This window comes from Musa acuminata, chromosome BXJ2-10 (genome assembly GCF_036884655.1).
Source record: "Musa acuminata AAA Group cultivar baxijiao chromosome BXJ2-10, Cavendish_Baxijiao_AAA, whole genome shotgun sequence".
NCBI classification, from domain to species: domain Eukaryota; kingdom Viridiplantae; phylum Streptophyta; class Magnoliopsida; order Zingiberales; family Musaceae; genus Musa; species Musa acuminata.
In genome coordinates, this window is record NC_088347.1 from 30,264,958 (window position 1) to 30,289,804 (window position 24,847).

A 24,847-nucleotide genomic window follows, 5' to 3' on the forward strand; every position below is an offset into this window, starting at 1 on the left:
GGTTTGGGTTGGTGAGGGAAGCAGGTAAAATGATACACTAAATCTGATCGAGTCGATGTACTGGTTGATGCCGCATGTTCCCTGTGTTATCGAGCCTCACGAGGCAGATGCTGTGGCTTTGGTTTGTGGCCGAACATCTGCGAGGGTAAAATGAATCCATGCATCCAACTCCCATTGTTGCTCACATACGACACTCCGCTCCCCTAAGTTTTCATTTCTTCGCTCTCCATTCCCGTTTTGTTTTCTTTGGTTTGGTCTCACATGAGGAACGCCTTTCTTCTCGATCAAGAAACCGATCACCAAGTTTTAATATCTATTTCCATCAAATTAAACATAAACTTTTTGGAATTAGTGCTTAAGTGAATCAATATCTTAAAATAAAGGTGTATTATCGATTTAATTGGATTCTAATTAAACTGATTCGAAGCTTATCTCGGTGGAAGGGACGTCCCTCCTTCAACTTACTCACCTATATGATAACACGAAAAGAGTAGTAAAAAGAGAGGAGAATGATTTTTTTTTTTTTCCCACGTGCAGGTATATAGAGACCTATAACGGCAAAAGGTATATACCCTATTCTCGATTTATGATATTTTAGATTTGATAAACTGTATTTCGTATAATAGTTTATATGAGATAATTAAGAGAACAACGATGATGCAAATTTATTACCACGTGCATGTTTACACTGTCTCTTCTTTTTCTCCATGTCTTTCTTTTCGAATATTATTATTATTATTATTATTATTATTATTATTGAGGTGTTTATATATTTTGTAATTATTAGGGGAATAAAACAGAAGGGAATCGTTTTTTTTTCTCGGCAGACGCAGATCAGTGCTGGTGAAATCGTGCGGCCATGATTGGACGCGTGGGCTCGTCGCATTGCGCTCGTCGGACGCGCCCATTTTCCCACGCCACACGGTACACAAGCGAGACGACAATGGCGAACCGCACGGTGGCCCCCGTTCGGTCGAGCCCGCGTTCCCCGGTCGAATACCGGTAACTTTGGCGACCCCAATCCCCGTACGCTGCCTTCCTCCCGGAACTCGATGTTTTCACGGAGTTAAAATGGATCATTGCAAACATCAATAGTCCATATAGTTACTGCAAATATGTTCTGACAAGAAAATAGTATTAGTTATTGTATATTTTATTATCGCATTTAAGAACCTTTTGCATATGTCATCCTCAAAAACACTGGATGATATTTCAGCACTATGATGAAGTCTTAAATTATATTACTGTGAATCAAATTTTAATTAATATTTAATTTATCATTTATAATGAATAATAACTACAACATGCATATGCAAGTTTTTCAAGTTTAAAAGAGATTATAAAAAAAACCAAACGTAAACTTATAGTGATAAGTATGAAAATCATTTATATTATATATATATAATTAATAATTAAATAAACTTAGGTTAACCATTACTAGTCATAGCAACTAAGGACACTCTTTCATTTTTTTTCAAAAACATAAATATAAAGGGCCTAAAATGAATATTATTAATGTTTAAGATTATATTACAATATTTTTTAAGGAAATATAGGAGACTATAGTTTTGGAGAGAGAGATCCATTTTATGACTAGTAACATTGTGCACATATATCTCTCTGTGTGTGATGAGAGGCGGTATAGGAGAGGGACGAAATCACGTGCAACTTTGGGTGATGCGACATTGGCAGGAAGAGGACACGTCCTGATGTGATTACGATACAAAGCCTGTGTGTGTGTGTGCCCGCGCGCGCCTTTGGTCACATCTTCCGTCTACTACCCAAATCATATACTACCTTGAAAACAAACACATGTCAAGAAACACGTACCTGGCACCTGGTTTTCTTCTTTCCTATCGATTGTTTCACTAGCGTTAGGGTTCACCTGATTGCAGCCCCACATGGTGGAATGATCCCTGCTTTTTGTATACGGAAACTGCAAGAGTCCAACGAGTCATCAGAAACCCAAGTGAAAAGAATATGTACCAGTGTGTTCCCCAACTCGATATTGAAAGAAGACCTGTAAAATGCCTTTAAACCACCTCGGTTCTTGCAGAAATGATACGGTATCCCGATGACAACTGCTTCCTTCCTGATCTTGTGAAGAACTTGAGAGACAAAACTGTTCATGATGCGGGGAAAAGAGCATCTGAGGCACAACAGTTCTGCTAACAAGCATGAACTGTTGGACATTTAAACCAATTACACAAAAACCATCATACAACCACTATCAATCAGTTTCGCAGCAGCAAGAATAAGGTTTACTGGAGTGATTAAGTATATGATAATTTTTAGAATGAACAAACCATAAAATGACAAACACATACCTTCATGAAAATTGCTTTCCCAAATCCGAACAGATTACTAAACTTGGAGACGAGAACCATGCACTGCTTCCAGTAGGTTTCTGACAGCACTATCATAGTTCACAAGACCCATGAACCAGAACTCATGGTTGTCGATAGAAACAACTTGAATATATTTTTCTCCTGGCTTTGCTCTGCTTGCTGAACTATCGACTGATCTTATCTGATGCAGAGGAATTACCACCTTCATGGATGACAAAATGGGGAGAAAAATCAATGTAATGTATGAAAATAGTGGCCTATAATATTTGATCTTTTCTCGCTTCTCTTTAAAATATCAGTGAAAATTTAAACACAGGTAAATATCTCATTATTATTGTTAACCTCCAACAAAGTTGTCTTAAAGCAAAACTTATACACAGCTGCATCTTATTTAAGACATTTGCCTCTTCAAAGCCAATGAAAATTTAAAATCCCTCAACAGGAAAATTAACAAAGAATTAAGGTGGTCATAAGTAGCCTGACCATCAAAATCAAATGAAGCATCCTAAGTACCACACAAGTAGGTCAAAATTGCATGACAACGATGGATAAATGAAACATCTTCTAAAATATAAGTTAACTGTTGGATCCTTATCCTCCATATAAATTTCTTCAGCCGGTGAGTTTTTTCATTACATGTGGCTTCTAAGACTACAAGAAATTTTAGGTAATGACCCCTAGGAAAATTAGTATTTGAGAACAGATCTGGTCTAAAGCATTACCCATGTTTAATATTATGAGCCACAGGGAAAATTAGTATTTGATCATTCATACAGCCATTGTTGAAAAAAGAGTATCAGATGAATCATGTATCATTATTCTTTGCCAAGAAGATTGAAGCTGCTAATACATGATCCATATGGATTCCAAGCAGTAGGAAAATTGCAAGCTTAGTCATGAACATGATAGCCTTTTCAAGAGCAATTTTGGTTGGGATAAGGTTATCAGAAAGCGAATATATTACGAAGGTTTTTCACCAGATTTCTGGTGGATCTTCAGTATATCTGGCTTATCTGGTTCACATATATTAAAATAAAAGAATAATAAAGAAACACGATGACACAAAAAGACAGAGAGAGACTAATGTTTCAAAATGACCCCAGCTCATTTTCGTGAAGTGAACTTGAACGAAGAAAAATGTTCAAAGAACGAATAATGACAGCAAAATGATAACAATAACAAAAAGATCTAGCATAAGAAAAGAATTAACTACATTTTGTTATGAATTACATGTCCATAATTTTACCACCTTTTAACATGCAAGAATTTCAACTATTGCCATAATGCAAACTGAGGATGCACTGAATCAGACATGATTTACAGCATTAGCAGTGGTGTGTACTGAGCACCGTAATGCTTGTCATCAATGACATGGTCCCCAATTACATGTATTACTATTAGCACAGTACACATGAACACACCCATGTACCATGCTGGTTACCAGCATTTTGAAGCAAAACATGGGCAAATCTTATAACATTGAGCTCCTTGTTAAATGCTTTTAATCTAAATGTGGGTAACCCCTGTAACTTTGTAACAGATTGAACACAAAAGAGTAATTTACAAAGTACCTTGTAATATGTCCATTGAGTCTGATCTCCAACTTTGTATGATAGGGGATTATCACTACAGAATGCAAGTTTGGCAGTTGAAAGATACAAAACCCCCATAATAGGACCAGCCGATGTTGAAAGATAGCACGCATATGACTTTTTAAGTTTCTCATCAGGAAATGTCTCAAAAGTTTGCTGAAATATTTTATCATAACCCCCTTCACTTATGACTCTAGTAGTCTGAGAAATCCTCCCCATGGCTGCGTCAGCAATGCTAGGCCCTGTTTTCACTGAAACAAGGAAGAAAATTAAATCTTCCACTAGCAGGGAAAAAAAAAGGACACAGAAGAAAAGCATGCAGAACAAATCAATCATAGATGCAGAACAAAAGAACATGACATGACTGTGAAGCCACTTCATGCTTCAGAAAGTAAGCAAAAGCAAAGATGTTAAGCACAGCCTAACTGGCCTTATCAGATGATTTGTAACATTATGATGGATTTTCAGCATTAAATACAGCCAACTAAAGAAAATTAAAAAAATATTATTTGACTGCATATTTATTATTTTCATTTGCTGATGATTTTCTGTCCTTGATCCAAATGAGTCAAACAAACCCACCCTTTGGTATGTGTCTCGGTTGAACATAGTTGTCCAATACAAAAGTCTTCTACCAACATTCCAATGTTTCACAGTAATAGATTTTATCAAGGGACCTATATATTAAATTTTTTACCCTAATCCATTATTCCCAGATTGGCAAAGAAGTGGAACATTTAGTCAACTTGGAAATTGAAAATTCTTTTTATCAATTAACCATGTAAAGAAAAGGAAAATTTCAAGCACAAACCCATTATCATATCTTTCGAACTTTTACTTATGTAAACTAATTCCTTGTTTTTTAGGTATTACCATTTATATAACGGATCTCATGGTTAAACCAATGAACTACTAGGCGCTTGTTCAGATTGACATTCATTTCTATTATGATTATATTGCATCAGCAACAACAAAATTGAAATCTCTATGTACTTCACGTAAACCATGTTTCTCTCTTGATATGATTTGTTTGATCCCAACTTTAACCAACAATTACTCTTAGGGTTACATTTGGATCGAGGTCTCGATAAAGTGGGTTTAATTATCCTAACATAAATATGCAACCCTAGAGAAGTAACCCTAAGTGGGTTTATGTATCCTAACATAATCTGCAGCCCAACAGTTAAATTTCCCAATTTGAATTAGAAGGTCCCTCTAATCTCCTCGCCATATATCTTGTACCTTAACAAAGGTCATGAACGAAGTACATTGTGTGCATACCAAGTACATCCAGTTGTCAAGATAATGCAGCAGAATCTTACGACTTACAATGCAGCCAAAAATTCCCAGCCAAATCCTCAGTCTTCTTCGTTGCTTCGTTGACTTTCTTCCCAAATTTGTCAAGCACATCGCGCACAGTGCCCATCGTATCTATACATCACATTAAAAAAAATAATCGATGAATAAAAGAAGTATACCTTCCTCGAACAAGATCGAGCATCTGATCCACCAAAAAGAACGATCTAAATGATCTCAAAATACAGAAGACGCAGAAGATACTCTTGGGGGACGAGGACGGCGCATTGGCGGAAGGGCTGATGTAGGGGTTGGACTCGGGCGGCACTGTGGTGGCGTCGAGGTGGCCGACAGGGAGCGGCGGAGGCGGCGCTACGTCTTCGGGAGTGAGCTTCGGGTAGGGGGCGTACTCGGCGGAATGCTCGCCCTTCTCCATTGCCGATCGTTTCGCTTCGCGAGATCTGCTTCTTCAAAGCGCGTTGTTCTGTGACTGATATATAAATATAAATAAAAATATATATATAACACTATTATTATTATTATTAGAAGCTTTTTCATGCTCATGAGCCAGGTCATGTCACGTGCAGGGCACGATCATTTTCCTTATCAATTATTCCAGTGCATGAAATATATTAAAACAAGAAAACAAATTCATAAAAATAAAATAAAACTCCAATTCGGTACCGATTGATGTATTGATAAAAATATTTATATTTATAACAACAAAATAATAAAATATAATTCGTGGCATTTATATTCAAACAAATATAATAACATATAAATACTTTTGTGAGATGCTGACCTTGCCCACATCATTCACCACCATCTTCTTGGTATTATAGCAGCAAAGTTTGTCCCCCCCCCCCCCCCCCTTTCTCTCTCTTCATATTATGTTCAAGAAAACCTCTGATACACTAAAACAACGAGTTCAGGTCATTGGGCTTATAGTAATGACTTTATTTATATGTTTAGTATTCGCTAAAGATCTTCTGATATGTAGCCATATTACAGGACGTCCTCTACCTGTCTTCACCATTTTGGTGATCAAATTATAATTAAAGCAGAAGGATTAAGGACAGCAGCACCATGCTGCCATGGGAGCCTCTTGAGGACCAGGATAAGCTACCACAGGCAACGTCAAGCCTGTGGCAGATGAAGGAGAGAAGGAAGGAGTAGTAATCACAAAGCTCCACGAGCAGAGGCCCACATCAATGCATGGCACTCCTCACTGAACCTGAAGACTTCAGCCTGGCTCCCGAATTGGGAACAGAGCTCACAGAGTGGTCCACAGTCCTCCCCAAACACCCTTCTTTAACAAAGCTAATCATGAAGTCAACTAGCATCAAAGTCATCGTGGAATGCAACAGTAGAGTCAAGCAGCAATCTCCTCCAGTTTCTAAACCCTCCCTTAAAGCTACTACTACTACTACAGCACAAAGCTGGATGAAAAGATGGAACATGGAAGAGGAAGAGCGATCAACACCCACCCAACGACCGCGCATGCACAGGCGCGCTCCCACTCTATCGAATCCATGGCACACGCGCGATCTCCATGCCCGGCATCATTCGCTTTTGGTCAAAAGGAAGGGGTGGGGGGGGGGCCTCTCTCGGTCTCCCTTTGCATCGATTAGGAATCCTCCATGGCTAGGACGTAATTATGCTTTATTGGACCATGATATCTTCCTCACTCACCCACCGTCAAAGCAATGACACTGAGAGTTCTCACGCTCCACCAAAGCTGTGGTCTTCCGGTACTGATTCACACCTTCAATTATTGGATCCGTGTGGAGAGAACTCATTGCCTTCTCCCTTTTCCTTCTTTCTTCATTGACCTAGAGAACTGGTAACACTACTACTACTGCGGTTAATACCACCTTGCAATACTAATATTTATACGTAGGAGAAGATAATGGGGATGCTACCGGAGTTCCAACAGTGGCGTAGCACCTAAAGCCTTGGCTTTCAGCTTGAGAGATTTCAGATAGCAGATGGCCTCGTCGAGGACGGTGGCCGCATCCTTTCCCTTCCCGCCTGGGATGATCCTCCTGAGAACCCTGACCGTCTCTAGTATCTTCTCCCTCTTAATCCGCTTGCGGTCCTGGTCCTCTCCCCTCACACAGCTCGATTCACCATCGGTGTTGGTATTTCTGTTCCTGAATTCCAAACCAAGGTCATGATGGTGGGAGCTTGCTGTGTCTGCAAGCAAAGCATCAGGCTCATCCACATCAATTCTCTTCCTCTTGACAGGGAGGACAGAGCTAGCTACCTCCGATGAGCTCCCTGCTGTTGGCTCGATCGGGGAATGCCCTGTGCTGGCCTCCTCTTCCCCGTAATCTTCATCATCGGAGTCTGAGTACAAAAGTGCATTGATTTCATCGGTATCTTCATGCATCTCCTCTCCTCCGTGTCCAACGGAAACCACTTCGTTGCTCCCCTGAAGGTCCAGGCTTTGATTTGTAGGATTAAGAGTCAGATATGGGTTCCATGATGAGCTGAAAATTAAGCTTGTTTGATCCCATGACTGACTGAAACCCATAAATCTCTTGTGAGATCCAGCAAACTCCGGTGTGCCAAAGGTGGGGATTGCAGGAGGATTCAAAGTTGGCATGGTCTCAGCAGATATGCGCGCTGGAATCCGAGGGAACGGTGCGGCAGCGTTACCAGAGGAGGAGCAGCCAAAGGGGTTGATGTAGTTAGGGAACGCCCTGAATGGCGCATTCTGTCGGCTGATATCCGGCTTCTGGAGATCAGCGGCAGAGTTCAAGCTACTAAACCGCCATGTTGATTGAGGCATATTGACCCAAGGATCAGGGTATTTCTTCATCAGTGACACCCCCACAAAGCAAGCACCTGCAACACCAGCTAAGAGCCATCAGTTCAATCCACAGATTGATCAGATAAGCATCGATCTTTACAGGGCTCCAGAGGATTTACCGGTGGCAATCAGCAAAGATCAAATGTTATTTCCACAAGATTATCTACTAGCAACTGCAATAATCACAGCCTTATTCAGCAAAGCAAACAGAAGCTAATCTACGTGACCGGCTTGAGGAGGTGGCGGAAGTACTCGGCCTGCGAGGAATCAAAGTTCATGATTATTTAGAAGCCACTGAAGTTTAGTCTGTAGCAATCGAAGATAATGCTTCTTTACCTGGCAATCCTGTAATGGCTGGAAGCAAGCTATGATCCTAACGATTATGGTGGAGCTACCAGCAATCCCACTCTCATGTTTCAATGCTCGGAATCTCGTCTGAGCCGCAGCTTGGCACACCATTACTTCTCTTTCTTGCGCTTAAGATCGAACCAGTCCACCAGAAACCCAAAAGCGATGCAGAGAAAAAGGACAGGAATAACAGAACCAGATGAATCTACGGAACGAAGAAGAGCAAATCCCGGTAGAATTGAGGAAGAAAGCAACAAGGACTCGGAGGAGAAACACAAGAGTGCTTTGAGACCAGAAACAGAGATAAAGAGCGAGCCAGAGGAGAGGCAAGTCGAGCTACAGTATGACCCGACAGTACAAGTTCAAGGAGACGCCTTTCCGAAGAACATCGACTGAGAGACACAGCCACCGCATACTGCTTCCGCTCTTTGACCAGGACAGCTTCGATCGTCGCCTCCTTTGGTCGCTTTAGATCGCTGAAACACCCAAATCCAGCTCGGTAAATAAGATATATTGCCCCCCCAAAGAATGCCGAGAACTCGAACCACTTGAAACACAATAGAAGGAAGATAAAAAGATCGCTCTTTTGACATCAAAAGCATGGGATACAGAAGATCAAAGCACTTCGAAAGATAGAAAGAAATGATTTTGGAACCACTCGACTAAGCGCTCCATCAAACAAACGGATGAACCAAACACTGGGGGCAGAAAAGCTACAAGGTCAACCAACTCCGCCGAAAAAAGCCAAGGATCTACCGCAATCAGCAGAAAAAATCGATTTTTATCATAGAAATAACAATATAACATGATGCAGAGTACCAAGATGCCATCAGAAATTACTGGAGAGGAACCAAATTATGAACTCGGAAGAACGAAGCTTCAAAATTTTACCAGCCCGCTCCCAAAGAAAACGAAAAAGAGTCGCGATTTCTCGGAGGAGACCTGAAATTTCCTCGCTCTAAGCAACGTGGAGCACCAAGAAAAAGCCAATTCTGCTCGATGATCGGTGGACGAGCTCGGCCAGGGGAGAGGATAAAGAACAGGGAAGGCAGCAGTAAACCGGTGTTGGCAGGCGTGGATATGGCGACAGAATATATCGCCCTCATGTGACTATAATACCCCTACAACTTCTCCGAATCTACTAACTAACTAGCAGCGGTTAACCGTAAATGAAGCCAATCAAGCTGCCCTTGATGGTCAAAATATTTCTATGATGGAGGTGCCGAGAAATAACCCTTTCGCTATAATTACTTCGATGCCACACTACGTTTCTGTGTGAGTCCACTACATATGTTGTATTCATGCGTAAATTCCCGTCAAAGGATCCTTTTATACGATTACTTCAATGCCACGCTATGTTGCTATGTGAGTCCAATACATGTTATATTGATGCATAAATTCCCTTCAAAGGATCCTTTTATACACAATTATTGGAGCTTTAATAATCTTCCATCACTTATCACTCGTCCGAAGCCAACTCAAAACAGACAACCAAACCTAAATATGGTGTTTAGAACTCCTAAGAGCATCAATAATTGCCTCCAAGATTCCATCATCGAGCATAGTCAAGCATGGTGGTGGGTGTGGCCATTGACATGGATGGAGAGTGTCTTCTCATTCTCCTCCTCCCCCCTCCCCCCTCCCCCTCCAATGCACATCACTTTCTCATGGTGGCTTCTGACTCCATGACTGACAACCTTTCTCTCATCTTGGTGTCTTGTAGTGGACTGTGGTTGGATGCTTTCCTTGCGTTTGCAAGACCACTCAATGTGAAGCCCTCTCTTTCCTTCGCACTTGCTGATATCCCCACCGGACTCAACTATTTACCTTTTGTGCTTGTGTTTTTTTCTATTTAAGATTATCATTCCATCTTTTTTTATATTAAAGTATTGTCAATTCGTTACAATGTTTATTTTCTCTTTTTTTGACTATATTCAACCCAAGACATTTCCTACTTCTCCCAATAACTCTCTATGATATTTGACTGTTGATAAAGGCAAATGAGGACGTCTGCCCCTACAAAATATTGTATACTAAGCAGTGGTGATATATTGCATGACGCATATGATAGAAGAGGATATGGAGCATTAGTTTAAGTAGGCATGCCATGGAACCTAACCTACCAAATACTATGGCTTTTATGAGATTGATTGCATGGCTCCTTGCTTATGGTTGGAGGGAATAAAGACAAATGTTGGATAGAAGGAGCCCCTCCATTCAAAGTCTACTTAATATGAAGTTCTTTTATGGGCATTATTGTTAGTTCTTTAATCAAATCATTTGGTGTATCTCATCAATTGTTTTAATTATTTGAATGATTGTTTGTGTGTGTTTGGTCCTATGTGCCTCCTCTTATAATGTCACAAAATTTATGGAGCTTATAATGTCTTTAATGTTATTTCGGATGCTCGATCATTTATAGTATTACTATACCTCATCTATTTATCACAGATTAATTAATCGTTAGTATGAATTTAATTTATGATGTGTTTGAAAGTCTTTAGTCAAATAAGCATTTCACATAGAATGATAATGATTAGTGATAATGTACTTATTTAGCTCTTTTAGAGGAAGAAGGCTTCGATGCTTCGTATAATTAAATATATATAATTAATTTGATTTATGTCTCAATTAAAAATAAAAAAAATATATTACATTTTTTAATAATGTAAATGCGGCTAAAGCGAGACAAATGTCTCATCTAAAAATTTAAGTTTGTAAATAATATTATTATGATAAAAAAAATTGAGATGATATCATATATATATATATAATATTCAACTAACATAAATTTCACATATTGAGTTGAGATATGTATCATCCACGTGCGAACGAAAGTGTGAGGAATATGAAATTATAGATCATGTATCATTTAAAACCCTAACCTAAGCTCTTAGATGGAATGATGTTGATGACAATTATTTTGAATATTATTTTGCCTTTATTACTTTGAAGATTAAATTACCAGATACTGTTTCCGACAACTCTTCGTCTCTCGGTTCGGGCGTCGCGATGGACGGAATGGGCCACAGCCAGCGCACCTCCACGCCGCAGTTTGACTCAGAGGCTGCGTTGCGTGGGGCCATCAAAACGCTTTGGGCGAAACCACGGGAGGAAGACGAGAGAGCGGCAGCTCGCGGAAAGAGACGACATACGTGGAGCGCCTGCTCGTCCTCGTAACACACCGAGACACGCAATCCACGGAGATCACACGAAAGAAGACGAAGGATGAATAGACACACGAAAGCAATACAGTGATGGATGGGTTGACGAGGTCGAGGCGCGAACGTACCGCGAATCCGAAACGGGACAGAATCGTACGGTCCAGATGTGCTGCAGGGGGTGATGGGGACGGCACAGAGACGTTGGATCCGATCTCTTCGTCACGTGTCGTGCTTATGGGCCGGGCTTGGCAAAATAAAAGCACTCTTTTGGACCCATAATCAACCCAATTAATGAAATGGACCGTTGCATAGAGAGAGAGAGAGAGAGAGAGAGAGATCAAACAATACGACTCTGTGCTTGACGTGATCTCTACGATGTATGAGACGTAATGCACAGCAGACACATCAATTCTGCAAACTGCTCACAGCCACACGGCGCAGGCTGTCGAGGCAATAACTCTCACGTCCTTCCCACCAACTCCTGTGCCTTCTTCCCCCACCCAAGCCAACGCGACTGTAAGCGAACCAGCAGTGCTGCTCGTCCTCCTCCAACCTCACCATGGCCCCTCTCCTCTACCATCAAGAACAAACAAGAGCTGTGGGGTGATTGGTGCTTCCGAGATACCTTTGGCAGTGTCCCAGGCCAATAATCGTTTTGGACATTGAAGATGCTCGTTTGTGTTTGATCCTGGTAGCAATGCATTAGTTGTTGATGCGCGTGACTCTCAGTATATGATGGTCCACCCAGGAAGATGGGAGACGGGCCACCTAATATCATACTCTCTCTCTCTCTCTCTCTCTCTCTCTCTCTCTATCTATCTATCTATCTATCTATATATATATATATATATATATATATATATATATACACAGATATATATGATGCACACTCGGTTTAATCTTCAAAGGCTTTTGTTATAATGATGTTTGGGTGTTGGACTTTGTGAAGAGTGAAAAGATTGTATAAACTAGCCATTTATTTCGATCCTTTAATGATATGGTGGTATAGCAGTGCAGTGCAGTGCAGAAGAGATGAGAAAGAAAGATCCCTTACAGAGTCAGCTGCGTGTTACAGTTCAAAGGCTCTCTAATCAATGCTTCTGTATCTTATCTCTTATGATTCTGCGCTGACACTCTTTCCTTTTATCTATTAAATTTTAGAGGTGATAAGAACTCCGCAGACTTCCATCTGCTCTCTCTTTCATGTTTTGGTTTTTGTTTTTGTGAAAACAAAAACATTTTGAAAGATTCAGTCACCCACCCTATCGACATCAAATCATTCCTAGTAACTTTTGTTTTCGTTTCCTTGGTTTTGCATTCCCCTCGGCAACAGTGAGCCAGTAGCTGGGCAGTGGGGACAAAGGTAGTGATGAAGCTCTATCCCCCCCCCCCCCCCACCAACATGACAGTTCCCCATGGGATTGCACACAAGTTCCCTTTTCCCAGTTATCAAGAAAGTAATTTCTCTTTGGTCCCTTTCATGGACTTGCAAGGAGCCAAATTCTCGATTTCATGGCTCACAAGGGAGGCCTGTCACAGACAGCATCGGCTAACATCGGCACACACGCCATAGTATGTGACCTGCAGGCAAAGAGCTCTGCAAATGGAATGGGGCCATTCATCGTCAGAGCTTCTCGTTTCAAACTTGCTCGGATCATGACCTGACCTCAACTTCGCCATTGAGAGAGCCACAGGATCCTCGCGAGCATTGCTTTCACATGCAGGGAACTGAAGGCATTTACAGTACTGCACGTAAAGTGCAGTGCCATTATGGTACTTAGTGTTTTTAACTGGTGCTAAAAGCTCTCGGGCACACAAGATTGGGTGTGAGCAAGTACTTAATCCTTGTCTGCATGTGATGCAGGTGAAACAAAAGCGAAGGAATGGCAAGCCATGAGGGGAATAATTCCATGGTCATATTTGGACTGGAACCTGAAACTTCCAAGAGGTCCCCCATCCCTCTCCCACCACTCCTCTCTGTGAATATTTATTCTCCGCCTGTATGCTGCCATCCCAAGATCTGTACTGAACAGTGAGCTCTGCCTTCATGTCACAGGGGACAGCAAATCCAAGAATCTCAGCAGACACATAGTCAAACAGTGCAAGGACATCACCAAAATACATGTACAGGAGGAAGAAATCTGATGCATGCCATGACACAGATTTTATTGAAACAAAGCAACAGTTTTAAGAAGAAAAGCAGAGCTAGATGACCATATTTCCCTCAATTCTTGTAGCAATCTCTGTCTCTCCCACAAAAATAAGACTTCCAGCCCTGATCTATCTCACTATCTTACTGTAAGAATGTTGATTTGGTCAGGTGCATTCATGGGAAAGCATGAGCTTAGCATTCTCAACTCATTTATTTCCCTTTTCCTCATCTACTGATCCTGGCCACGACGACAAGGAGGTTCACTGACAAATTAAATCGACTGGGAAAACCTATCAAAGAGATGAACACCACAGACGATGCCTTCTTCTCTCATGAAGTTGATGCTCTGTTTGGTTTCCTCCTCTTGGCAGCTGGAGAGGAATGGTCGCAGTTTGCATGTGACCCAACTGCGGTGTCATCGCTCTTATAGCTCAGACATGCAGCATCCAGCACCCCGATCGGGCTCTTTGGCACAGCGGAAACTGATGTACTGGCATATGTCCCGTTCTTCATCAAGGCCATCTCTTGAATCACTTCATGACACCTCAAAACTCTCTCCTGAATCCATTGCAGAAAACTGAGGTCTTTTGACGTAAATAGCATTTGCTCAATGAAGCACTGCGTAGCAGATGAACAACCCTTACCTTATTTACATGGATGCAGCAGCAAGCTAAAGCCTTGTCGATCTCCAGAAATTGAATCTCTTTCAAGGCTGATAGTGCTACTGCTGCAGCAATCTCGGAAGGTCTGAACTCCAGGAAATCAACCCCTGCAATTGTTGAATTATAGCCACACTCTCATGTTAGGCTTGCCATCCGATCTAAATGTCCCTCACAGTTGCTCAGAAACATGCGACTCCAGATCACTGACCTCTAACAGTGGCCAAAACGAGGGCGATGGAGCGAGAAATTAATGAGCCATCAGGTGAATTTGCATCATGAAATTTACACAGAAAGTAAACAATGAATGAGAAAGGTGTGACCGCTTGCATCCTCCACTTGAGGGTGCTAAGCACTAGAAGCTCCATCCTCTGTATGGTCCTGGCTTCAAATACGTATTTTGCCTCTCCTACCTGTTTGTGCGGACACAAATCACTGATCAGCAATAAAAAGTTGCAGTCCAAGATTACCATCTACACAAACAGTTTTGATGTCTTGTTTAACCTGTAAATCTATAGAGAAAGGGGCCTCAGTTTCCTCCACCTTGGCAGCGAGAGATAAGCAGGCCACTGATAACAACTGTGTCATCCAGGCCTTACCTTGCTGGAAATAGAGTCATAGGAGCATGACGCATTGTTACATGAATCACATTAAAGAAGCAAGTACCTCAGTAATTCTTCTTACCGGAAGTTCGTAGGAGGAGAAGAATCGATCCAAGTAATTTGCAGACAGATAGGCAGTCAGAGGTCCAAAGTTGTAATGTTCATGAACCTGTCAATGCAGGAACGAAAACTATGTAATTACAAGGTGGAGAAGCTCTCAGGTAAAAGAGACATGTAGGAAGAAGAAAAAGCATCAAGAGCGTGTAGATATGGGGGAAGAGAAAATGAATCCATTGTCATACTGATAAAAAGGATGGCTTTTGACTGTTCTAGGCACAAATAACATCAGATGCATCACAATGAAAGATAAGAAGTAAGAACTGTAATCGGTTAGATCAATGGTCTCAGGGATCGAATGTCGATCAATCAAATCTGTCAGAGAAACCATCGTACTGAGAAATCCAGAAATTGGAAGATGTAGGAGACTGAAAAAGCATGGAAACAAAGAACAACTCAACCCACCCTCTGAATCCAGTCGATGGCATCATTCCTCACCGCCAGGTCCAGCTGCCCCCTCAGCAGCCTCTCGGCATAGTTTCCCTGAGGGAGGTGCTGCAACTCCCTCTCGACCAGCGAGGCGATGCAATCCTCCGACAGCAAGGCAGAATCCATCAGAAAGCCCCCATAAAAATCGCTCCTTTTGCCAGGGAAATGCCCGAGGACACGCCTTTCGACTTCTCCTTCGGGGTCCTGCACTTGCTCCTCCCTCTCATCGAACCCCAGGACGCTGTTGCTGTCTTCTGGGCAGAGGAGGATGGAGGAACCACACTCATAGCTAACGCCCATGTCAAATAAATCAAAAGCTGCAGAGGCTGACACAGAGTAAGGCCGTTCTTCCTCTTCTACTCCTCAAAATGCTCTTTTTAGAGACAGACGCAGAGACAGAGAACGAAGCCTAAAGGAAGGGACATTTCATGTCACTGGTCTTCGGTGAAGAAGAAGTTGACATTGCGGAGGCAGAGGAAGATGGAGGATGAAAGAAAGTGTCCTAGTTAAGTGCAGTGGAAGAGGAGGGCAGAAGAGGGTGAAGAGACTTATAAAGGAGCAGCCCTGTGCTAGCTTTGTCTAAGTAAATGATGATGCCAATAACATGGGTTGGAAAGAGGAGATTATTGATTGATTTGACATCAATGCATGGTGTCTCAGTCGATAAAAGGCATGATTTAGTAATTCTCCTTCACATATATCATACAATTCTTTTTATGAGGTAACACGAACTCAATGATTGTTAGCGATTTACCACATGACTTGATAATTACAAGGAAGAACTTGAATGGGGCATTATATATATATATATATATATATATATATATATATATATATATATATATATATATATATATATATATATATATATATATTAGAATCTATGTTTATCTTTTTGGTAAACCATATATATTTGTAAATATGCAAAAGAATAATTATCATTCTAAATCTCAGTATGGAATTCATAAATCTTTCAATAAATTTATCCAGAAAATATAATTAGTTATCTTAAACTATATTAATATTAGTTCATTTGAATTGATACCACTAATGTTTACAGGATATTAAGTATAAAAATTTAATTTTAACTAACAATAATAATAAAATACATGCATATGCTGAACTTAAATTTAGAGGATTAAATACCAAAATCACCCACCGAGAGGGATGTATATGTCAATTTGCTCTCTCTCTCTCTCTCTATATATATATATATTAAATTATATATATATATATATATATATATATATATATATATATATATATATATATGATTTATACATACTAAAGAAATATAAGGAGAGGGTGAGAAAAAGATGTCACTCCAAAGCTGTTCGCGAGCCTTGTGGGCGTTCTCCTCCTCCACGACTCCCACTCGCCGCACCCCGTCGGCGGCACCGAAGCTTCTTCGACGCCGAGCTCCTCTCTTTGGGGCTCTCTCTTCTTTGTGCCTCGGCAGTATTTACGCCATCGCTTGCAGGTCCGCAGCCCGCTTCCGTTTCGTCGCGCAAAACCCTAATTGCCCGATCTGGGATCCGATACCTGGAGAATGGTCCTTTGTTTTTCCCATTCCTGTTTCTTGTCAACCCATCTTCGATTTTGGATTGGTAGGTTTTGTTGAAGTATCTGCTTATAATGTGGTAACAAGGGGATCATGATGCCTGGATTCTGGTAGTCTAAAGGTACGTTAGAATCTAGATGATATGTGTGGTACTGTCACATGATGATCTGCGAGATCATTCTTGCTGTCGGAACTTTGACGATTATGTATTCTTTTACATCATATGATATTGATTCTTGAGAATAAGCTCATTGATGTTCTTTGTAGTGTTTCAAGAAACAAATTATAGTTGTTCGGTGTTGTCGTCTCCAATTGAAACCTGTATGTTTCACCTGTTTGAGTGAATGCTATTATTGAGGCACTTTGTCCTCCATGATTTGTCCGAAAAGGAATATATTAATTTCTTGATGAATTCTATTTAACTGAGATATCTATGTTTTACCTGTTTGAGTGAATGCTAGAAGGAGTCGCTGACATCCAGAATTGTCCAAAATGCTAGAATGATTCTTGCAACTCAGTGCAGGCTTCTAGTTGACGTTGGTATCTTGTTCAGGCTTGATGGGAGTCATGGGGCATATTTTGTTTCCTCGGCAGGCGAGGCCTTCCGTTCTTGCATCTTGTACAGGCTTGCCAGGTCCATTTTTTGGTTGGGAAAATCCTGTCCCTTTTATCAGTACTAGCTATGAGCACTAGCTGTGAGCTGGGACTTGGTTCTATCATCTACGTGAGATGAGGACATGTTTATTAGAATTTTTCCAGCATACGGGATCACAATGTAGGTTTCAGTCTGGTACCCAAGTAAGACATTCTCTTTGGTTGTTAATAACATAAGGTTGCAACCTTGTCTTTTTTTTTTTGTTCATGTGTCTTCCCATGAACAGGTCATTTAACCAGTAGGAGCATTCTGTTATGGATTCAGATATTCTGTCATATTTCTTTTCATTTCCTTTGACACTGTTTCCTTCTGCTGCTCATGTATGGCGTTGGCAAATCTGCAGGTCAAAGTTTGTTAACCAACCATCCACCAGAGGTCTTCACTCTACTGGAATGGAGGGTGCTTTAACGACTGTTCCATCCATTGTTGTTTATGTTACTGTTCCAAACAAAGAAGCAGGTTCTTTTTTATCTTTTAGAGCTTGCTTTACTTCTCATTCCTAATTTGCTAAAGCAGCCTTTTAGCAAATGTATATAATATTACAAGTTACATTTTTTGTTTGGAGGTTTTCTTGATGCATGCAGTTAGGGCTACATTGTTTACTTTTTGGTGCCTTTTATTCATTATTAAAAAAATTCCAGACTATCAGAGAAATGCCTCCTCGCTTATTGACTTGAACGAACGACGTTTAGAGTGAACCTAAGGCATTCACTGAATAAGGTGGATACTTCTTATCCTAGTTGGATGAAATGAAAGATATTGTTGATGAATAGATGTCTTAATCATAAACATCATAGAAATAGATGGCGAGTTACTGATCCGAATGATCAGGTCGTGTAGGACCAAGGTCCAAATCTCTCAGTTTATTTAGGATGCCTCAGCTGCATACGTCACAACACTTGGAATTGACACCTCGTAATGATAAATGACATGGCTCCCCATGACCTTATCTTGGATTATTAATACTTCTATCATTCCATCCCCATAGGGACAGAGAACCCTTCTCTTTCTTGGTTGTGCTACCGGGGATTCCAAGAAAGTCAGAATAAGAGAGCATTCATCTTGGGGTAGAAGCATCACCAAAAGTGAACCAACCCCTTGGACTGCTATGAAAAATGCAATTTTGAAGTAGCCCAATCTAATCCAAAATTTTTACCTACTTGGGCATGTCTAGCATATTTTCACAATCACAAAATCACTATAACTAACTTGCAGAAGTAGGATCAATCCTTGTTCATACATGGGTTTCTTTTTTATGAAATGAACTACTTCAAATAGGTTCATTGCTTGGCCCAGAATACAGTTAATCCGACATGAGCTACATGAGCTCCGAGTATTTTGGATTCACTAGAAGATGATTATAAGATAAATATTGTTTTCTAGCTGCATCTTATGAACCCACTATAACATGATTATGATTTATGACATAAGTGTTCCTTGGTTGCTGCATCTAAACTGTTTGTTTGGCAAATGATGAGTCCTGAACAACCTTTCCAGTTATAGCTATCTCATGAAATTTCGTCTACTTACCCAAATCCTTCATGATGGACTTTACATTCATCCTCCATGATTTATCAGTGCCCTGTGTTTTGTTCATGCAAAAGCTTAATCACATTAAGAGATCATCTCTCAGACCTGCAGAATATATGCTACTTGTGCCATCATTATATCCCTTTCAATCAGTATTTTGTTTGGTATAGTCATTCCTCATTCATTAGCTGCATTGTTCATTAGCTTGTGACTATTTGTGGAAACTGTTGTTATTTAATTTTTTAGATGTTACTAGTGCATTTTGGAGTGGAGAACTCATGACAAGATGGAGATATGATATTTCAAATTCTAAACCATGATGTTGAGTACACCATTAATGTCATAAGGCACTTGGGCATTTGCCTAGGCACCCAAGCAAGGCGAGGCTCGAGCGCCTCAATTTGAGTTCGGGTGGCTGTCAGCCAAGGTGCACGCTTGAGCCCAAGCATCAGGACGCTCAAGAGTGTGCTTGAACCAAGTGAAAATTGGTTAGGAGATTGGGTTGGCTTTCATCTGGTTCAATTAAGCCATATAGCATTTCATCTGGATTGATCTAGATGAGCCTCTCCCACCCAAACCCCCCTCGTCGCATGAAACCATTCTTTCTTCTCACTTGGCGAACGTAGTATCTTCCTCCTACGACGTGTGCAAAGGCGGCCCTCCAACGATCGGCAATGACTTCTTCCTCTCATTGTAACTATATCTCCTTCTTACCCCTCATCACCCCCCCCACCCCCACCCCCACCCCCTGCATCGAGCTTTCCTGCCCACCTCCCAAATAGCTCCCCTCTTGTTTTCGTTACCCTCTCCTCCGTCGTCGACCACTCCTGTTGAGCTTCCTCAGAACCCAACAACCCCCCTTCCCCTCCTCCTCCTCGATATCTCCCCTCCCGGTTGGCAGCACCCACCTCGCCGAACCCTTTAGCCCCCTCTCTCTCCTCTTCCTCTTTCCAAATTTAATTAAGTAATTGAATTTTAATTATCTGAGGATTTTAGTCATGGTAATTGTGTTAAAATGTTATGATAACTGGCTTAAATATTAAACTCTTAACAAACATTGCTAATTCCTTCCATGAATCTTTCGTAAGTAATCATCGCATTTATCATCTATGATTAGTAATATTTGATCGTTAGATTATTGAGGATCATGGCTGCAATGGAAATAAAGTTGATGACATGGATATGTGATAAAAAAGAAAGAGGCGAGTTTGGAAGAAGCTTTGAGATGTTATAGAAAAGAGTATTATTATTTTCCAATTGTGAAGGTTTTGTTGCCATTTTTAAATCATGTTTGGAAATGAAGAAAGAGAGGGTGAGAAAAGAAGTATGCTTTCTTCAGAAAATCATATTGATTTGTTGTTGTATTCAATCTATACTTCTTTTTGTAAGCAAACAACATTTTGATAGACATTCAACTGCATGGGTGGATGCCGAATCAAAGAGAAATCTACATTTAAATGTGTACATGTCAGACTCCAATGTGCCAATTGTCTTAACTTCGGCTTGCAAAGTGAAGGGGTCATTGGGAATGTTCCCAGTCGGGACCTCCAATGCTCAAGCCATTGTCCGAAGTGGATTAAGTCTTGAGAATTTTTGTGGAAAATTGAAGAGCTTAGGGGAAAATGAAAATAAATAACCTGTCTTTTCATGAAAGAGGTATCCTTTTATAGTGTGGCCCCAAGATGGCCATACTACAAGACTACAGGTATAGGTTATCGATATTGTTGAATTGGCAAAGTTGACCTGCTACAATGATGGTGGCAGTGGTGGTTGGAGTGGTGATGTAGGGTATGTCTTTGGCACAAGGCATGGCCGTGCCGCTGAGGACATCACTGCCACCTTAATGGCAAGACTGGTGGCAGTTACGGGTTGCAGACTGGGTGATGCGGGCTTAATCGATGTATGCTGCTAATGTGGCAATGGACAGCTGGCACACAACAGTCATCGATCGGAGGGGACCCATGGCATACCCTAACCACTAAATGAATCACTAAATTTGTCAATTGCAACAGTTTTCACGTAATAACACAATTTCCTCATTTGTCATGCATACATGTATTGACAAGAGGGTGAAATTTCCTCTTTACACCAGTAAATGGTTAGGTCTTGTGCAAAAAGCTGATGCCACCTTCATATGTAAGTTGAGTGGACACTAATTGGCAACTATGTTGCATCTTATTTACTGATATGTATATACATGTGTGTGTATGCTTGTTTTAGACGATCATGTAATCAACGGGATTCCAAATGCATCTCCATGCTTTTGGACTTCTCCGAATTGTGCTTTTTTTTACTTGTATTCTAAATAACCTTCCCATTCTATGTTTATGATACTCCTTTCTGACTCTGTTCCTTGTGGATTTTGCTTGTTTAAGCACAGGCATGAAGCTTGCAGAAAGCATCATCAAGGAAAAACTTGCTGCATGCGTCAATCGAGTGCCAGGCATGTACATCACCTAATATTTTGTTGCAACATGTGACAATCCTGCTTGAAAATTTGTTTGTAGCAAGTTTTATGCTCTCAGCTTGTTTTGTTAATGGTTTTTAGTTTTGGTGAATATGGCCGATTTTCAGGTCAATTGGGTGCCACTACAGGATCTTATTTGACTGTAGCGACTTGTGACTGTCACTTGGAAGATTATTAGCATTTTGCTTGAACTTCTTAGGGATAACTTTCACACATTATAATATTACTATATTAGAAATCTTTTTTCTTACATAGAATTCATAATATTTTTTAAGGATAACTTCTGTTTGTTTGTTTGTTGAGATTGCACATCACAGACATAACACTATTAGGCTGGATTCGCTTGGGACCCAAAGCCAAAAGCTAATCCAGTAAGCTTGTTGATTCAAAATGAGAAACCATATCTGACCTTGCGGGTTAGATTCAGGTTGGGGACCAAATCTATATACATTAGTGGGTATACTTACAGGATTTGACCTTGTGTGTTACTATAATTTGTGTTCAATCAATATACTGATCTCCTACATTTTTAATTTTGAAAATATATTAGAATCCATAGACACTGATTTGATTTCTCTTGGTTTAACTTGTGATGTTGCCTTCCAAGGAGCTAAATGGCAGGAAAAGGGTCCATGTAGCTAATCTCTAGTTGGGACATAAGGACTTGTTGTTATCTTTAAAAAGACAAAGATTCATATATGTCCTTATAATATTTCATTTAGGACTACTCAGCAGATTAAATAGTACGGAGACTAGCCATTTCAAGTTTGTCTTCCAAAACCATGTAATTTTCTGAATCTAATGTTAGTCTTGATCTTTAATTTGAATAGTCTGTTTCATCTTGGATTTGGTCTTTAATCTGGACAGTCCATAATTTGAATTGTTTTTCTATTTATTAAATTGACTTACGATTTTGTTATTGTTGGTTGTAGTGATGATTGCAAAAAGTTCAACTAAAAATATATTTGGTCCATAAGGAAGAAGAATTTCGTGTCAGTTGCTGATAGCACTTGTGTGGATAGAAAGAAAAGGGATTTATGTTTAGGGTTGCAAATAAGTTAAGCTGTTCTAGCATATCGATTATTCTTTGAAAGATGAATTGCTTCATATTTTTGTTCCTCAACAGCTTTTGCATTATTATTATTATTATTATTATTTCATAAATGGTACTTGGTGATTGAAACACCTTTGCTTATTTACTGCTGAAATGTGTGTGAGCATGCATGGTTGCAGGTATCGAGTCAGTTTATTGGTGGGATGGCAAGGTAGAAGTTGAATTTAATATTGGTTTTGTTTCTCCTCAAAAGTACAAACATACCTTTGATGTCTCTATTCAAAATGTCAGGTGGAGACGGATGCTGAGGAGCTACTCATAATCAAGACTCGGGAGTCCCTTCTCGATGCCTTGACCCAACATGTGAAATCCAATCACGAGTACGAGTAAGTAGTAGTAGTGCCTACGATGCTGAGGAGCTACCTGAGATTGTTGGTTGACTGACAATTACCATTATATCACTGCAGCGTTCCTGAGGTCATTGCCCTGCCCATCACTGGTGGCAACGAAAAGTACCTCGAGTGGATCAAGGACAGTACCAGAGACGACTAGTGTGTATATTTTCCCTGCCTGCGGATGAACCATAACGGATTTGCGTGCTACATCTGCACTCGTATTATGTTAATTTCCCAACAGTTGTATATATATATATATATATATATATATATATATATATATATATATATATATATATATATATATATATATATATATCCTTAAGATGATGAAATCCAAACACGTTTGTCCCTACAATTTCTGCTAATGTGAGCCTGACATCACATGATCCAATCAGGCTGTTATGAGAAGGAAAACAAAACTCGCCTTGACCTTGTGTAGTAAAACCATAACAGCTAATACGATCACAGGAGGAAGAGCCACATGTTGAGGAGGCTTTCATTTGGATAGTTCCATTAAACTTGAGTCTTCGAGGTACAACTTAGAACCCCATGGACATTGCAGGAACTGTGGTGCTACTTGTGGCGATACATGCGGGAGCAAGGTGCAACAACCCGCTCAGCCGACGACGTTAAGAAAAGTGCCGAGGATGACGGTGACGAAGGACACAGCTAACGGCGCAATCATGAGAGGCTTCATGACTCTGCCCGCCGGTGGCGCGGCGAACCCCGCGTAGCACGCAATGAAGTAGATCACCAGGGCCATGTCGGCGGCGAAGGTGAAGAAGACGGCCAAGGCGTGGAGTCGGTAGGCCAGAAGATAGTGATGGTGGGACGACGCCGACGTAGCAGAGGGTCCCAAGATCTTGATGGCGCCGGAGAGGCCGAGCTGGAGCAGCAGCGGCACGGCCGTCGCGAGGAAGCTGGTCGTTGGCGGCGTCGCTGGTGGATCGGGCTGGGATGCGGTAGCTCCTTCTGCGACTACTTCTTGCAAGCTAATGACATGTGACGACGCCATTGCTGAGAAACTGCGCATCGGTGGGCGTTGTTATATATCGGGGATGGAGGTCGCAGGGTCCCCGTCATGGCGTTACGGGGAGCAGTCGCTGAGTGGGACCTGAGCTGTCACCCACGGGCGAGGATGAGAAATTGCCGAGGTTGAGGAAGAGCGGATCCACCTGCACCCAGGTTAAGGTTGGTGGCAGCAGAAAGCACTTCGATGTTTTCACATTGGGAAGAGAGGTTGATTTCGCTGCTATGTGGGAGCAACTCATCCCACGTGGGTGCATCTGGCATTAGATTCATTGGTTTCAAACCATATGTCAAACTTGGGTAATAACAAAAGGGACCGAGGTGGCCGCCGACGTGCTGGAGATGGGGTGTCGCTGAGGTGGCCTCACGGGTGCCGTCGAAACTTGAGGGGCTGCTGCATCATCAACTCAAGCAAAAACGTAGTCTAAATTGCAATGGAATATTATGTAATATTTATGTGGGCAATTTATAGAGTGCAGAAACAGGTTATTAAGCTAACCATAGGCAAACACACACACACACACACACAAATGTACAGAGAATGTGCAAGCTAGTCAGCAAGAAATGACAAATCAAATATAGATTCGGTTAAAAATAAAGAACGAAAAAACCTAATGCAAGTGAAGAATTG

The 24,847-nt window shown here is 40.9% G+C and overlaps 3 protein-coding genes across 18 annotated transcripts; 1 reads left to right on the forward strand and 2 right to left on the reverse strand.

Moving 5' to 3' along the window:
- Positions 1 to 1,489: 1,489 nt before the first annotated feature.
- Positions 1,490 to 9,501, reverse strand: LOC103968663 (GEM-like protein 1). 12 transcript variants are annotated; one of them, XM_065129336.1, is made up of 10 exons: positions 9,342 to 9,501; positions 8,388 to 8,875; positions 8,171 to 8,308; positions 7,159 to 8,086; positions 5,501 to 5,697; positions 5,270 to 5,371; positions 3,920 to 4,191; positions 2,328 to 2,550; positions 2,043 to 2,182; positions 1,490 to 1,936 (listed from the first exon to the last, which is right to left on the reverse strand). In XM_065129336.1, the coding sequence occupies exons 4-8, from the start codon at positions 8,058 to 8,060 to the stop codon at positions 2,365 to 2,367; spliced, it is 1,659 nt and encodes a 552-aa protein (XP_064985408.1). In that variant the 5' UTR covers positions 8,061 to 8,086; positions 8,171 to 8,308; positions 8,388 to 8,875; positions 9,342 to 9,501; the 3' UTR covers positions 1,490 to 1,936; positions 2,043 to 2,182; positions 2,328 to 2,364. The 12 variants fall into 12 exon arrangements, with proteins under 12 accessions (XP_064985408.1, XP_064985406.1, XP_064985409.1 ...); XM_065129334.1 differs by having other exon boundaries at positions 2,021 to 2,182; XM_065129337.1 differs by having other exon boundaries at positions 2,021 to 2,182; positions 9,291 to 9,477.
- Positions 9,502 to 13,712: 4,211 nt separating this feature from the next.
- LOC103968666 (cyclin-D4-1) lies at positions 13,713 to 16,027 on the reverse strand. The gene is made up of 6 exons (XM_009381955.3): positions 15,499 to 16,027; positions 15,059 to 15,145; positions 14,879 to 14,977; positions 14,586 to 14,787; positions 14,360 to 14,484; positions 13,713 to 14,273 (listed from the first exon to the last, which is right to left on the reverse strand). Exons 1-6 carry the CDS (start codon positions 15,820 to 15,822, stop codon positions 14,046 to 14,048), a joined length of 1,065 nt encoding a protein of 354 aa, XP_009380230.2. The 5' UTR covers positions 15,823 to 16,027; the 3' UTR covers positions 13,713 to 14,045.
- Positions 16,028 to 16,817: 790 nt separating this feature from the next.
- Positions 16,818 to 23,710, forward strand: LOC135625063 (protein CutA 1, chloroplastic-like). 5 transcript variants are annotated; one of them, XM_065129350.1, is made up of 7 exons: positions 16,863 to 17,002; positions 17,134 to 17,204; positions 18,082 to 18,197; positions 21,649 to 21,711; positions 22,969 to 23,000; positions 23,081 to 23,175; positions 23,257 to 23,710. In XM_065129350.1, exons 3-7 carry the CDS (start codon positions 18,131 to 18,133, stop codon positions 23,339 to 23,341), a joined length of 342 nt encoding a protein of 113 aa, XP_064985422.1. In that variant the 5' UTR covers positions 16,863 to 17,002; positions 17,134 to 17,204; positions 18,082 to 18,130; the 3' UTR covers positions 23,342 to 23,710. The 5 variants fall into 5 exon arrangements, with proteins under 5 accessions (XP_064985420.1, XP_064985421.1, XP_064985422.1 ...); XM_065129348.1 differs by lacking the exon at positions 17,134 to 17,204 and having other exon boundaries at positions 16,818 to 17,074; XM_065129349.1 differs by lacking the exon at positions 17,134 to 17,204 and having other exon boundaries at positions 16,818 to 17,002.
- Positions 23,711 to 24,847: the final 1,137 nt, after the last annotated feature.

Excerpts from the sequence above, each read along its gene's own strand:
- LOC103968663 (XM_065129336.1), bottom strand. The coding sequence starts at position 8,060 with ATGAAGAAATACCCTGATCCTTGGGTCAATATGCCTCAATCAACATGG. Across the intron at positions 4,192-5,269 it reads TGGGAATTTTTGGCTGCATT|TGAAAACAGGGCCTAGCATT; the intron begins GTAAGTCGTAAG and ends TCCTTGTTTCAG. Across the intron at positions 2,551-3,919 it reads CTCAATGGACATATTACAAG|GTGGTAATTCCTCTGCATCA; the intron begins GTACTTTGTAAA and ends TCATCCATGAAG.
- LOC103968666 (XM_009381955.3), bottom strand. The coding sequence starts at position 15,822 with ATGGGCGTTAGCTATGAGTGTGGTTCCTCCATCCTCCTCTGCCCAGAA. Across the intron at positions 14,978-15,058 it reads TCTCCTCCTACGAACTTCCG|CAAGGTAAGGCCTGGATGAC; the intron begins GTAAGAAGAATT and ends CTCTATTTCCAG. Across the intron at positions 14,485-14,585 it reads CGTTTTGGCCACTGTTAGAG|GGGTTGATTTCCTGGAGTTC; the intron begins GTCAGTGATCTG and ends CAACAATTGCAG.
- LOC135625063 (XM_065129348.1), top strand. The coding sequence starts at position 16,839 with ATGTCACTCCAAAGCTGTTCGCGAGCCTTGTGGGCGTTCTCCTCCTCC. Across the intron at positions 18,198-21,648 it reads TGTTCCAAACAAAGAAGCAG|GCATGAAGCTTGCAGAAAGC; the intron begins GTTCTTTTTTAT and ends GTTTAAGCACAG. Across the intron at positions 23,176-23,256 it reads AAATCCAATCACGAGTACGA|CGTTCCTGAGGTCATTGCCC; the intron begins GTAAGTAGTAGT and ends ATATCACTGCAG.